Genomic DNA, 15670 nt, shown 5'->3' on the forward strand with positions numbered 1-15670 from the left:
TAACATGTGACACTTTTAAAGGTACATTACGAAACAACATGAGGATGTGTCACTCAGTTACCTACTATTTGTTATCTCTCAAGCCGTGTTTACCTGCAGTCTAATATGCTAATAGATTATTGGCATTTTTTTTCAAATATAACCTGGATATCTTAGTTACCAATATTGTTTAATCGTACACATAAAATATACAGATCCTGATTTCAATGTCACTGACTCGTGTGCACACCCTCCACCCACTCAGCTCTGCATATAACGAGATCCAGCTATTGTCTCTCCTGTTTCATCTTTCTATTCTACTCTTTAATTCCTGTCTAACTCTTCTTCTGTAGGTGGAAGTATCTACCTCTTCCCCTCTTTCTTCATCCCCACCTCCTCCTTCCTCTGCCTCTGTATCTAAGAGCTCCGCCGTCTACCCTGTGGTCCACCCTGTCCCTGACCCCACTGTCCAGGCTGGCTTCTCCTCTGTCTCCTCTCCCCTCTACACCTCTGGACACAAGGACAAGGTTCAGAAAGACTCCTCTCCGCTGTTGTCTTACACTGACTCTGAAAAAACAGAGCAAATATCATCTCTCAGTGTTGATTCCTCCATCAAAATATCTCCTCCCCTTTCTTTGCCTCGCTCTGACGAGAGTCAGGAGGCCTCTTCTCCCCTCTCTGACACACACTGTGAAAATGGACACAGCAGCTCGTCTTCTCTGCTGCACACGCATGAGAGGAAACATGAGAGCTGTCTAAATAATCGTAAGACTGAGCAGCAGGAGGAGGTCCACAAAGCTGCTCAGGAGACACTTGATGATGGGAAATTAGCTGAACATGAACACATGAAGGTAATGGTTCCCTTATGCATATGAACACCCTGGCTGAGGACAGTACGAATAACCTGTAAAGCTCTACGGAAAGTATCCTACTCTGCAGTAAAGGGGAATATTGACAATTTTAAGATGGTTATAATTATGTTTTTGTTATTGTGCCTTGCCCAGCAGGCAACATGAGCACAGTCCACATGGGCTTACAAAACACTGCAGATTAATACAGTATACATATTCAAATAATAATTCAAAGACTCTAAAATTAAGTATATTAATTCAGATAATGAACACCTTAAATTTCTAACTATAATATAATATATGAATTGTTAAAAATTCTTTTCACTCTGTTTGCATGCCGTAGATAAACTGTGTGTCATTGTACGAATGATGCTCATTGTGGTGTTCATTTAGTGCAACGGGAGCTGCGCTCTTGAGAACGCCACAAGGATCAGTCGAAAGTCAATTGCTCGCTCTGAGAGTTGTCCGACTGGAGCTCCCAGTTACATTAAGGAGGTACCAGTTAATGCCTCGGTCTAAATGCAGTTCCACATACTGAAAGTGAATCATGAAATTTTATAACTGTTGTTTCCTCTTCCTTCTGTTTCTGCTCTGTGTATCTTTGGCGTTTTACGTTAGCGCACAGTTGGAAAAGTATCATCAGCCATAGATGCTAAAGCTCAGTTACTGGCCATCCTCTATGAGACAGACCACAGGCCCAATACCTCTATGGTAAGATGCATGTGGGTGTTGCTGAAACAAATCTAACCCAGAGTTCATGGTGTTTTCCTTTTGTTGTTTTTGCCCGTGTTGTCCTGCGGTTTAACTGTAATACAGCTTACTATTTAACTATCAGCAGCATCATTATGAAGAAGTGTCATTACTAAGTGTTGCTGTATTTTCCTACGATATAACATACAGTTTTGAAATGTAGGACAAAGATCCACTGTCACCGCAAAACAAAGTGAAGAGTTTGTTTTGTTTTTGTTTTTTCTACTGCGACCAGCCATGACAACAGATCATCTGCTTTTCAGGCTCTAGTTCCGTGGCCAGGGAGGGCTCCTAAGGCTACAGGGGTAAATCGGTTCTGTTATTTTTTCCATAGCAGCAGCTAGTGCGTTTGCATCAGCGCGAAATGGTGTCACACCACAGAGACATGGGATAAAGCTTCAGACAACTGGCTGCGTCATACGCTTGCAATTGCTCACTTGAAGTCATGTTTAATCACAGCTTGGCCTCAATCTGCTTATTGAAAGAGCCTGTTAGCTTCAGCGTAGCTAGAAGAGACTAGATGATGAGGATCAGCTGGATGCTTACACAACATTGGCGATGGTAGAGGCGTGTGGATTTAAGTTGCATGACAAGTAACAACACTACTTATTTGACCTGGTCTGGGTAGATCATTAACTGACACCTGTGTTGGGTTCTAGAGACATGAGACAAACCTGGCAAGTACATTTAAGTAAGCGTAAACTGGTAACAGCTTTAGCCGTATTAAGACTCCATGTTTGAGATATCAAGTGCTGAATTGTTATATTTTCTTCATTTGATGAGTTAGGGAATAGTTTGACACTTTGGGAAATATACCACTTTCCTTTCTTGATGAGAAAATTGGTGCCACTCTCAGATCTGTCCTTTAAATATGAAGGTGCAGCTTCCTCAAGTGATGTGACTTGAGGCAGTGATGTCACTTGAGGCAGCGTCAGTTGAGGCTGAAGTCTGCAAGTTTGGAAACAAAAGGAATCTGAGCATGTGCATGTTTGAAATAAGTGAGTTAAGCTCTTCATCTCTGCTTGAGTGGCGCGAAGCTACATTAGCCGTTACTAGCATAGCACAACCCAATCTCTGACTTAAGTTGGAGTTGCATTGTGGGTGATGTTGGTAAGCAAGAATGTGTAGAATAAAGACGATATCTGTGGTTTTGCTGCTTCCTTTTTTTTTTTTTCTTTTTTTTTACCTTTCCATAAAGTTTTAGTTGCAGAGCCGGGTTGTGTGCTGGTGTTATATTTATTTCTGGAGTCTTATTTGTGGCATTGCGATGACTAGACACAGAAATCAGAGCGGTACTGATCGTCTTGTCTAACTCTTGGCAAGAATGGTAAGAAGCGCATTTCCTAAAATGTCAAACTACTGTCTTCAGACTTAAGACTGACCTGGGCCCTGAACAAACCCTCAGCTCTTATGGATCACTTACTGTTTGATTGTCCTGTTTCAGTTGAAACCCTGATTTCTTTTTTTAAATAAAAGTTTTACCATGTTAGCTCAAACTGTGTGTTCAAAGAATTACTTACAGGTCCTGAAAGTTTGTCTAAATTTTTAGAATTGATTGTCCACAGTGAGGTTCTGAAAGTATGTGGATTATTGTGAGTGATTAGGAGACTAATAGTATTTACCTTTCAGTGTCAAAGAAACATTTGCATATTACTTTCATGGTAGAGCTTCTAACCTGTTGTTAATGCTGTAGTTAAACCGAGACTTTCCTGTTGTTCTTCACTGATTTAATGGAGGTTATGTCCAACATTTCCTGTGACGGCTGCAGCCGCTTTTAGCAGTTTTACCATCTCACTGCTGGACCATGTGACTAACCTGTTTTGTGTACTTGCAGGCATCTCACAGAAAAACACAACAACCCTAAACACCCCCCCCCCCCAAAAAAAAAGCATCACCTATTATCTGTGTAACCTTGTCCTGGTCTTTTTCCATGTCAGAGTGTGGTACGTAAGGACTTCCCCTCCGGGCTCGGCGGCAGCGACATCTGCCACTTCTGCACCAAGCGGGTGTATGTCATGGAGAGACTGAGCGCTGAGGGCTATTTCTTCCACCGCGAGTGTTTCCGCTGCGACGTCTGTAACTGCACCCTCCGTCTGGGAGGACACACCTTCGACTCACACGAGGGTATGTTTGATTCGTTGTAACTGTGGATGCTTTACTCCAGCTGGGTGTGTCTATAAAGTATAAAGGAAGGGAGGGGAGGGGAATTTATAGTTTTGTTTTATCCTCTGACGTTAGACAAAAGTATATGAATGATTCTCACTTTAGTTTTAAGTGAAGTGTATTTATGATTTTTGTGTTTTCTTCCTTTTCAGCAAAGTTCTACTGCAAGATGCATTACGCCCAGCGTCAATCCAGCACTCACCTGGGCAGGTTCAGAAGGAGAGTGGTAAGGAACAGTGTAGTTACATACAAGCAGCAAAACCAGTCTAATGCCCCAGTCCAGAGATTTTCAGGGTGGGAGGCAGGCCTCACCAGCGGGGGCTCAGGGATATTACATTAGTTATCAAGAGGAGATCACGTAAATTAGCCTTAATGTGTATGATCTGGTTAAAGAGAGAGCTCAGAGATAAATGTTAGTGTTTTTCCCACTTTCCTAGAGCTATCTTGGCTCAATTATTGAGTGTGTATGGGATCAAATATCACAATCATGATCCCATAGGTATCCAGGAACTGAGCAAAGGTGGGGTGAGTGTGTCTGAGGGGAGAACGTGACATTACTCCTGTCGTTACTTGCTAATGTTAACCTGCAACACAGCCAGCTGGTGTCCTTTACAAGATATAGAAAGAATCTGTTTAGCTGGCCACATGGTGATGCTATTAGTAACTGGATTGAATATGCCAAGGCACAAATATGTTTTCTTTAATGACCATAGAGTTATAGTTATTTTAATTTATTGCCGGACTGTCTTAGATCACTTTTCTCATATATGTGTGTGTGTGTGTGTGTGTGTGTGTGTGTGTGTGTGTGTGTGTGTGTGTGTGTGTGTGTGTGTACCAAGTAACATGTCAGAAGCCTTTATAGTATTTGAGATTTTTAGGAAAAAAGATGTGATTTGTGTAAAAAGGAAATATTAGAGGACAACAGTTGCTGTGTTTTGTTGCATTTCATCATTTCCCTCCTGTGTATCTTGATTCATGCAGGAAGACCAAAGCCACGTCACCCCCTTGTCGCTGGACAGTGGGAGCTACTCAGCGACGGGCAGCGTCCAGATCCATCCCCCAGGTACCCTCGTTTCCTTGCTTAGGCGAGGCCTGAGCTGGCCGAGGCGTGCTAGCCGGGCTGTGTGTGTGTTGCCTCGATGGCTGTTGGAAAGCGTGTGTGAGTCTTTCACAGCTGTGGGGTCCCACGTCAGGAGCTACTCACATGACTATGTGTTCCTGTATGAGCTGCTGAGCCTGGGCTTTCCTCTGCTCTGCATGATGCACGAGGTGCTGGGACAGATCTACCAGGAGCCCCAGCTGGCCCAGCTGGTCCAGCAGCAGCTCATTGGCCACCACCTCATGTAGGAGGGGGAGTAGCAGAGGCCTTGTTTGGGTCAGTTTACCTGATAGGTACCAGGCGAATTTGAATTTGTTCTATTGTCCTGCCCAAACTTGATAAATCAGGGGTTGATAAGAAGTAATCATTTTTTTTTTACATCAAATAATAATATCTGTACTTGCTACATTCCAAGTGTCTATGGTCATTTTACCTCTGTGTTTTTGAAGCCATCAGTATTTTATTAAGCTACTTAGATAATAGTGCATCACTTGAATAACTTCCACTACTTGCATTCAGTGCCTGGAGTGAATTCTGCCTTTAGCTACAGTGGAAAGAACAGCGTCATACAGGCACTCTGACTATATTGTGTATTAAGTCTTAATGGTACATACCAACGGGACTTTTAGGGTGATGCATGAATGAAATGCTGCAGCCCTTGTGCATATGGGATACTGTTGGAAATTAGCTCAGATTCCCTTGTACATTGTTTGTTGACTGTCTCCTGGTGTTGCACTCTGCTGACTCACATGGGCTTGTTCCAGGCTGCTGCGACTGTAGGCATCACCTAAAGATGGTAATAATAACAACAGACAGTTTGATGTTGAGACAGACGTTTCTGAAATCATGACTCCGATCCACACTGAGCTCCAATCAGACTTTAAAGTATCTCAAAGAATCTGTTTTGATAACATACCGAGCACGTTTAACTGCAGTAACCTGGAACACGCCCTCTGACTCTAACCTTGGAAGCCATCTGGACTGTGGTCATTTCACTGAACTAAAATTATGTCGGAGTAATCAACATGGTGTTTTGATGTTACACTGACTCTGCATATTGCCTGCAGCACCTTAACTCAATACCACAGAGATGTGCAATGGAAATGCCAAAACAGTGTATATATATTTTTTTTCCTTTAATATAATTTCAGGAAATTATTGGTCATTGAAATTACTTTCTTTTTTTTTTTGTTACTATTTCACTTTGTATGTATTTTGTTGAAGTTAAGTGACCAGCTTTATATATTTAGGGCTCATTATTTATGGTTTTTAGTTCACAAAAAAATCTGAGAATTTATGTTTGATTATTCAAATGTTTTGTTTTTTTAATCTGAGTGAAAATATAATTTAAAAAAAGTGAATTACCATTTAATAATTTATAGTCCTACTCTGGGACTCGGTGACAAAATTTATTTTGAGTTTTTGTTTTCATTTTGTGTTACTTAAAGATTTTCTGAGTTCTGCTGAGGACTTACATTTACTTTAACAATCTGCGCATTTTTGCAACAGAAAACTCGAGACCTTTTGGTTGCATTGGGTTGTAAAAATAATTTTGAAATTCAGCTTATCAGTATTTTTTTGATGAAAATCTGTAGAAACCAAAAACAGTGAGCCTTATCTATGATCATTCCTGATGGACGTATTTGCTTAAAAAAGCAGAATCCACAAAAGACTGAATGTTCTTGACTCAGTGAAAATATTTCACTTTGTGTTTCACAATTTTTTTTTTTCAAAGTATTACAGTTCTTTTTTTTTATTTGTGATCATTTTTTGTTGTACTCTATTTTATAAATGATTCTTACGGTGAATTAATCTCTGATTGTTTGGTTTAATTGTGTAGAGTTGACAATCAGTTCGTAAAATGCACTGCTAAAGCACTGACCTGTTATTTGGGCAGTTCCCATGTTTCATTATGTCGTATTGTAATAACTTTAATGCATACAGGATTCTCTCTTGTAATTTTCATCACTCTGTATGTGTTTTCTTTCAATTTTCCATCTTCCATTTTCCTTTTTCACCACATCTCATTCATTTCCTTCTTTTTCCCCCCAAATTCATTTTCCTCCGTTTTGTTCACTTCATTTTGTTCAGTCTGTTTCGAGTTTCCAATGCTGCACCCTCTGATTGGCTGATTCCTGCCAGCGGGGAAGGTGACGATTGGCTGGCTTCAGTCATAAGATCTTGTCATGTTGCTTTTGCATTGGCTGCCTTTTGTAGCTCCACCCCGTTTTCCCTCCTAACCAAGATTAACCAATCACAAACCAGCATGAGTCCCGAGTACAGCATGCGTATGATACAAAAACACTCGTGTCGCTAGTTTTGTGTTTCTCAAAAATAAAATAATTTGGCGAGATCAATAATTTAGTTATTGTAAACAAAGTCCATGAAAAGAGTGTGTTTTGTCAATACTGTTAGCCATGCTAGCGGTGTGGCTAACAATGTTTGTCACTCAGTCAGTCCACCACTTTGACCCAGAAGATAATATCTCAACAACTGTTGGATGGATTGAATTTCTTTTACGGACATTCATTGTCCCCAGATGATGAAGCTAATGCTAAGCTAGGACCTCAAAGTTTTTACTTATTCAGTGAAATATCTAAACATCTACTGGCACATCTATTGATAAATGAATGAATGAATGAATGAATCCTAACGACTTGAGTTATCACTTAACTTTTTTTCATTGAACAACATCATCAGCTCAGGTTTGTGACCAAATATCTGGAAAAGTAATAATGTTTCCATCAGCCTCAGCTGTACTTCCTGTTGAGTGCTAATTAGCCAAAGTTAGCATGCCTTTGCGCTTAAACAAGATGTTGAACAAGGTAAACATTGTTATTTAGCACATTAGCATACAGCCTCACGGAGCATGAATGTAGAGTTGTTTAAATTTTGTTCAAGTGTCCTTCCTGGGCCCTGGCTGTCATTTAAAGCTGTGTTAGTTGTTGGACAACTGTAAACGTCTATGGCACAGAGGAATAAGATGCGTCTGGTTTTGGCTTCCCAGACAATACTTATTAGCTGGATCAATTTATTGTTAGTTTTTTGTCTTTTCATGGGATTTGTTGACACGATCAACGGTACATATCATAGCCGGGTGTCGGCTTCAAGGCCTTTAGTTTGGAAGTTCTAGCTCGCCATCAAAGATCAGCACCCTTTAGTGCCATAAAACAGATCACGATGTGCAGACGTATGGATCAGACCTGATCGCACACGGCAAAAAAGTTAGTGTAGAGGAAGCTTGTTGTGTGTTTGTCATTTAGTCGTTCTGTTAGTGTGCTGTAACATCGTCGAGCTAACCCCACTAACACCCATGTTGTGTTGTGTTCCTCCCTAACCTCTCCTAACACACCAAACATCCATTTGAATGCCCCTGAATTTAAATTTTCTCTGTGATGTATCATCATCATCATCAGCAGCAGCGGCAGCAGCAGCAGCCTCCCTTCTTCTCAGGCCCCTTTGACAGTAACCTATGTGTCCACATGTCTGTGGTCTGTCTGTGGTTCCCTCTGTTGCAGAAGGAGGCCTCCCCTCCCAAGAGCCCCTCTCCAGATCTCTCTCATGTACCTCCTAGACTTTGCCCCAGGAGATCAGCAGCCCAATAGCAGCTCTTTGCACACTGCCAGATACATTTTGTTGGCTGTATTCTGTATGTTCTGTAGTTGTGTTTATAATAAGACTCGACGCAGCCTTGCCAGCCTTGTTATTTGTTTTCCACATTGACAATTCCTGTAAAATTGCTTAATTTATGATATTTATAAGCTGTAAATATATTAAAAAAATAAATCAATTTGATTACATAAATAATTTGCTTCGTCGTTTGTTGCCAATTAGCTGATTTGCGATGAGTAATTTCAAGAAAGCGTAGACATTGACTGAACAGATGGCATTTGAGTTCATCTTAAATTTTCACACTATTTCCACATCTTTTAACAAGAAAATTAACAACTTCATCCAAAAGCCTCTGTCAAAGCAAATCCTTTTTTCCCCCTCTGCGCTAAGTTCAACCTAACATCACCCACGCAAATCATTTCCACAATCACAGCTTTTTTTAACTCAACAGATAACATGTTCTTTGTAACGTCTGATGAGAAGCCGAACGAGCTTTTGCAGCGGATTTAAAGGGAGGCGCACAGCAGTGGGGTTACGCAGCTTAAACTTAATCAAATGGCTTTCAATGCTGCAAAAAAAAAAAAAAAAAAAAATAGAATCATCATTTAATGTAGCTGCAAAAAATAAAAAACAACAAGCTTTATGCAAAAGCTTAACTACAATCAAACATGGTGTAAATGGTTTACCAGTCAACCTGAACAGAATTGAAGTGAATGTCAATTCCTCCTGTCGGCTTCCTCGTGGGCTCTGCTGCTGGGTCTTCTCTGTCCTTTCCTCTGGGGCTTGGTGTTTATGTATCATCTGGGAAAGTTTTATCGGTGCAATTTTATTTATTGGAAATTTATCGGAGCCAAACCGAAGTGAGAATATCAGTGGGTAGAAGTGAAAGGGTCACATTTGACACACTGCATACAAGGGTTGTATCAACATACTGTCATTTATTTGCTGTGACCAAGTGGAATCACCTTCTGTACAATGTGTGACTTCATTATTCTGTGAGTACTCTGTCATGAACGTGTCGTGTGTTTTATCAGTGTTTGTGCTGCTAATAGAAATTAATACCCTTTTTGTTTTGTTTTTTGAGTTTGAAATTAAGTACACTGTAATGCCTTTTGATATTTTCAATAAGTTATTTCATTGTATGAAAAGTATATATGGGAATGTTTACAGCTGTTTGGTTACCATTAATGAACATGTCACACCGATTGTTTTTGATAATTCATCACTAGTAGTAACTGCTAACTTGGTTTTCTGAAGTAGACATCCAGTGGGATAGTATGCATGAAATTAACTATATGTTAGTCTTTTTTTTTTTTAACTGCAAATTAGATTAGCTTTAAATTAATGCTAATTAAAACTTAATATTTCCAGATGGACCGTCCAGTTTTCCTCCAGAGCAGCTCGATAAAGGTCAGAAAAGACTTCCTGAAGACACAGAGATTGCTGTGGAGGCTCTGGATGCTTCCTGCATTGTAAGATCCACAACACAAGACGCCACAGGGTCCAAGGGCCAAAGCCACGCCAGCACCAAAGGTCAGTGCGGCTCCTGCAGCGCAGAATGCAGCCTATATTTCAATCCCTCAAAATATGTAAAAACCTTTACACCTCACCTCAAAACTCTCTTGTTTTTCTCACAAAGATACTGTGCTGCTCTAATGGCTTTTCAGCGTCTGTTATTACTTGAAAACATGATATCCCCAGTGGGAGAATCTTAAACTGGCTGAACTTTAACTAGTGACCCCGCTTCGTACGTCTGTGTGTTTGTGTTGGAGTCCCTCACCCTGGTTGTGTCTGGGAAAGCAGGGTGCGGCGGACATAAAGCTCCCGCTCTCAGCTAAATGTTTGTTTTATCTCGGCAGCAGCAGAGTTTTCCTTGTCTAAACAGTCAGCGAACATTTCTGCACAGGCAGTAACAAGGCTAACTCCCCAGTGTTAGCTTTTACTAGCGCACTTAGTCGTAGCAGAATGCTTCCTTTTATCTGGTTATTGAACTTGTAAAACTGAAAACTGTCTCTGGCACTTCTTGCCAACAGCTTGTGACACACTAAGCATTAGTAAAGGAAACGGACCTTTTAATTATGTCTAGTTAAGTCTGGTTGCACACACAGAAGATTTCCTGTCAGGTAATGAAGGATAATCCTGTGAAAGGTGTGAATTCCTCAGTGTATCAGATGCAGTCAGGTGTATTTTTTTGTTTGTTGTTGTAACCATCATGTGAGCAGTTTGTTCATTTAACCAAACTCACAATGTGGCTGTAGGGGCGTCTTGTCAGTCACTCCGTCATGTCTGCCACTTTGGACAAGATGTCAAATATCTCATCAGCTAATGGATGGATCGCCATGAGCCTTTGTGTGTAGACATCTATGCCTGTATTGCATCTGTTCATTCACATGCTGTGCTGCACTTTGGTGAACACATGACTTTTCATCTTGCGCCATCATCAGGTCAAATTCTCCATACTTTAGTTAATTAGCAAATACCTGTAAATCTTAATACCATTCCCAGCAGCCTCAAATGTACTTTGTGTTTAGTGCTAAATAGCAAATGTTGCTAGCAAGCTAAACTAAGATGGTGAACATAGTAAACGTTATACCTATCTGAAGATGTTATAGGTGTCATTGTGTTACCATTTGGACCAGTACCCCCCCCCCCCCCATAATGAAAGTCTTCCTGTCTCTGATTTTGTCTTGTAGATCATAGCAACACCAAACAGAATACTCGATGGAAAAGGAAGATCCGAGCGAGTGAGTCCCTTACGTTTCTCTTTTGTCTGTCAGTGCTTTGCTTTTCTATCTTCAGTTAAAATTTCCTGATTTTTAACTGTATCGTCATTTAGGTTTGACTGAGAACTGAAGTCATGTGTTTGGTCTGTTTTCTTCTAACAACAGATAGATGGTTGTCTATGTATATATACAGTAAATATACATACACATTATATATGTATCACAGAATTCGTCTATACTCAGTATCACTTGATGCCAAAATTAAACCCTACTTTAAGAAATGTATTTATTCTCAAATCTCTGCATGAGAGTGTAGATGGGCAGAAGATACAGATACAGTGTGTCTGCACACATTTAGTAAACTGTAATGCCACATCTATAACACTAGAGGTCAGTATTGTTCTCTTTTAAACACATGGAGAGAGTGGGTGAATTATACTGAGGTTCTGGAGATATTCACTTATTATTATTATTATTATTTTTTGGTTTATTAACTCTGTTTAGCCTTGGCCTCATTGTTCTTGAAACATTGCAGGTGTAGGTTTGTCAGAAAACACCAGAAGGTTTTAATCAGCCTTAACAATGAGGTGTGACATAAGGTTCGCTCTATATCGTGGATACATGTTGCACTGGAGAGGAGTACGCCACAAAACCCTTTGTCTTTAGACAGTTAGTAATTCGTCTTTAAGGAGGCAACTGGGAAACAGCGCAGGTGTGAAACTGTGGCTGAGTAACGGCCTAATATGTCAGACTTTTTAAACTGAATTCATCGTAACGAATCCAAAATTCTTTCTTTTGACACGCTCCCCGTTAAAAACAGCAGCTGACACTGAAACACTTGACCACATTTCAGTCGTAGAAAATCCACCGTCAGTCGTGCAGGTTTCCAAAAAAAAATCAGAAGCAACAGGTTCAAGATTTTATTTCTCCCATGTTCCCAAAAGCACTTAATTCTCAACTACCAGAAACCACCTCTTGTTTCCCTGCACAACTCAGCACTTTATCTTACCCACTTATTGTTGCAGTATTCCTTTGCTTTGTGTGTATTCTGTTAATATCTCAGTTTCTTATTTGTTCATATTTTTATGTTGCTTTGCTACAAGAATAAATCCCTTTTATGAGAAATGTGAACTGAAAAAATCTGAAATGATGTGTTTCACATTTGAATACTGCTTACTTATTTCATATTCTTGTGGTATTTAGTTAAAAATGGATCATTAATCCACATTTATGTAGCTGAATGGCACAAAAGTGGATCCAGTATTTGTGGTATTTTGATATCATGTTATTTCTGTTGTGTCTGTGTCTGCAGCCTTCCCTCTCATCTTCATCAAGCACTTCCAGAGGAGCTACAAAGAGGGACCGGAGACTGTACCTGAAGCCGACTCCGACTTTGAGGAGATCACTACAGCAGAGCAACAAACTGTATATCAAGTGTTATCCATCCTTAATTAGTTTGACACCTGCAGCACATTCTTATAGTTTTCTGTGATTCACTGACAATGCTTCAATGTTTTTAATAACCCTGTTTGAACAACACTGATTCTGTTCTATATTCTCTCAGGTCTGTGATGGCACTTCCAAGACATCAGCAGATTCCCCGAATCATTCAAAGAGACGTGAGAAGAGCGAAAAACACCCCGCTACAGTAAAGGCAGTCTGCAGCCCGTCCCCCAAAAAGACACGCTTAAAGATATCTCCGTCTGAGAAAGAGAAGCTTCTAAACTGGGACGTGGAGGTCACACCAGAGGAACCTCCTGTTACCGCGGACGCCAAGTCTACAAAGCAACACAGAGACCAGGTGGAGACATATTTATTAAGGCAGAAAATTCAGTTGTTTCTCTAGTGAAGAATAAGCCTGGATATGAAAGAGTCATCTCCTCTTTATCTACCCCTTCTACAGTATAAAGCAGCGGTCCAAAGACAGTGATATGACAGAGATAAGAGGAGGTAATTCCACGTTATGTTGACTGCATTTTTTCTGTCCTCTGATGTTTTATCAGGTACAAGCAGAGACAGAAGCAGATAAGCCTCACACAGACTCGCGCCAGGACGGAGAACCATCCCAGAGCCAAAGCCCTGCCTCCTCCCACTCAGCCTTCCAGCTTATAGCCAATGCCTTCAGGAGGACATTTAGTGTGACCAATCCCTCCAGCAGCTCCAACGCTGCAGTCACTATGTATGTATTAAAATACTTTGCTCATAGTTTATTTTAAGCACCACATTAAAAACCTTCTGTGGGCAAGATATTTCGGTAAAAAATCTTATCAGTCCAAACTGCCACTTTGCTATTAGTTTCTAGATTCAATTCAAATGAAATGTACATTATGATTTGTCTTTGACTTCACTAGGAGACCTAAACGTGACGGCCTCCACAGACAGAGGCCCATGTCGGAGGGAGCGTTGAACTTCAGCTCCTTCCTCAGCTCTGTAGGTCCTGAGCCGTCCGCAGGGCAGAAGAAGGCTGGCAAGCGGGACGTACGGTTGGCGTCTGTAGGGGCCGACCCGTGGGGCGGCGGGCGGGACCTGCCCTCTCTGCTGCAGCAGGTGTCTCTGAAGGGTCGGAGGGACTCTGAAGGGGTGTTCTCTGATGACATGGGCTCGCTGCCCCGCAGGAGGGTCGACTTGTTCTCCTCCCTGAGGCTGAGGAAGAAGCAGGCGTCGGAGAGCGAGGGGAAGGACCAGGAGGTTCAAAAGGAAATCCGGACTATCCTCACCAACCTCCGAAACAAAGGTCAGTGCAGTGATTCTTGACCTTTTTGGCTTGTGATCCTTTAAAGTGAAGAGAAAAATGCACTTCCACGTTCCAAGTTTTTATTGTTCTTTAATTATCTGTTTACATGCTCAATATATGTTTTTAAAAAAAGATTATTTATGAATATTTTTATATCAAAAAATCAGTTTTTGATGACTCATCTTGAACTCCAGGGTGGTTAATTTTGGGGGGGGGGGTGATTATCTAACCCCACCCATTTTATAAAACAGCACTTGACCGTTAGTTAATGGGTAGTTGGGTAGTTGTAAGTTCAACCAAAAAGTGATGTTTTGTTCTTTAATAGTTTTATTTAAACCTTGTGACTCCTCAGGTCTATTTTTACAACCTCTTTGAGTGTCTCAACCCTCAGGTTGGGGACCATTAGTTTTGCAGGTTCAAGTGAGAGGTGATGGAGGTCAATCATTTAAAAAGCTGTTTTTTTTTTGTCCTTCTCTAAAGTGACATTTACCCAGATATCGTTGAAATATTATCAGTTCTACAGGTTATATATGAAAACTGTTACTTCATGCAAACAGCAACTATTTCAATTCTCACTGTATTATTTCCATTTTGTTTTTTTTAAATCTAGCCTCCAGTCAACAGAACCTGGAAGAGCTTTCCTCTAGTGACGATGACGATGAAAATGAAAATCTGCCATTCAATCAGGAGGTTTGCGCAGGCCGTTTCTATGTACCGACAGACAGCACAATGCAGGCAAATGCAATACATGTTGTATTTGCGTATGTGTATATTTTCTGAAACGTTGTGTACCTCCTCCCCCCAGCTGTGTACAGAGAGACAGAGGAGAAAGCAGGAGAAGATAGTGGCCCAGCAGACGAAAAGAGAACAGCTGAAGAGACTTCACAGAGCTCAGGTACTATTCTTTCCTTTTCAGAGTCACTCATTTTTAATTAAATGGCTCATGTGGGAGAGCTGTCCATGGCCTCAGTACACTGTATTTTTTTTATGTCTGCCTTGACCAAAAAAATGTGAAAACATTCAATATCTGTCAGAGTGAAGTGCTTTTTGCTACCAGTGATCATGATACATTTGACATTTTTTAACATTTACCTGATGCTCCTAAAGATAAAGGTTTACTGCTCCCACAGACTGAAAAGATCTCCTGTGTTTGAATAAGTAGCCAGCTCAGTGCGTGTTTATTATGGCTGGTTCACTTTGTTCAGATTTAACAGAGTGGTGTTATTATTCTTCACCTTTCTGTTAGATTCTATTACTCTGTAGGCAGTGATTTTTCTTTTATGTCTGTCAGTGTACATTTAAGTTGCACCAGGCAACGTTTTTGTATCTAAACACACCTCCCTTAGGAGTCTAAATTACACCTTTGAGCTGCAAAAGGAAGAAAAACATCTTTAGATTTGATCTTATTTACTCACATTAAACCAACAGTTCAATATTTTTAGGAAATGTGCTTATTAGCTTTCTTGCTGGGAGAAGAACTTGACCGATAAATCATCCAGGACGATATATCGGCTGATATTAGCTTCTCACTCGTGTCGTATCGGGGGTGGCAATTCTTTAAGGGAGCTATTTGTAAGTTTTGTTATTGCTACATTGCTAGCGTAGTCTAGAAGAAATGTTGTGAGTTCAGCATCAAACTTCATTCTTTTACTCAGCAAGAGCCGTCTCCAGAGGTGGCACGCAACACCAATGTTAGCTCTTGTCCTTGTGTTGTCTTTTCTTCTACTGAAGTTAGCACGCTAACCAGCTAGCCCCAGCT

General features: G+C 40.7%; 1 protein-coding gene across 6 annotated transcripts in view; it reads left to right on the forward strand.

The window, feature by feature from the left end:
- mical2b (microtubule associated monooxygenase, calponin and LIM domain containing 2b) overlaps window positions 1-15670 on the forward strand; it is a 57219-nt gene that overhangs the window by 37959 nt on the left and 3590 nt on the right. For 2 of the 6 annotated variants that reach the window (XM_056387811.1, XM_056387813.1), the window contains 15 exons: window positions 333-830; window positions 1224-1325; window positions 1449-1541; window positions 1844-1885; window positions 3518-3704; window positions 3896-3969; window positions 4725-4806; window positions 9826-9987; window positions 11148-11198; window positions 12490-12602; window positions 12742-12978; window positions 13181-13356; window positions 13529-13911; window positions 14522-14601; window positions 14717-14806. In XM_056387811.1, coding sequence (XP_056243786.1) covers window positions 333-830; window positions 1224-1325; window positions 1449-1541; window positions 1844-1885; window positions 3518-3704; window positions 3896-3969; window positions 4725-4806; window positions 9826-9987; window positions 11148-11198; window positions 12490-12602; window positions 12742-12978; window positions 13181-13356; window positions 13529-13911; window positions 14522-14601; window positions 14717-14806 — 2370 coding nt within the window. Of the gene's footprint in view, window positions 1-332; window positions 831-1223; window positions 1326-1448; window positions 1542-1843; window positions 1886-3517; window positions 3705-3895; window positions 3970-4724; window positions 4807-6933; window positions 6993-8360; window positions 8650-9825; window positions 9988-11147; window positions 11199-12489; window positions 12603-12741; window positions 12979-13180; window positions 13357-13528; window positions 13912-14521; window positions 14602-14716; window positions 14807-15670 lie in introns of those variants that run through there. The other 4 variants (XM_056387812.1, XM_056387814.1, XM_056387816.1 and 1 more) reach the window with 4 other exon arrangements.

This window comes from Seriola aureovittata, chromosome 10 (assembly GCF_021018895.1).
Source record: "Seriola aureovittata isolate HTS-2021-v1 ecotype China chromosome 10, ASM2101889v1, whole genome shotgun sequence".
NCBI lineage: Eukaryota > Metazoa > Chordata > Actinopteri > Carangiformes > Carangidae > Seriola > Seriola aureovittata.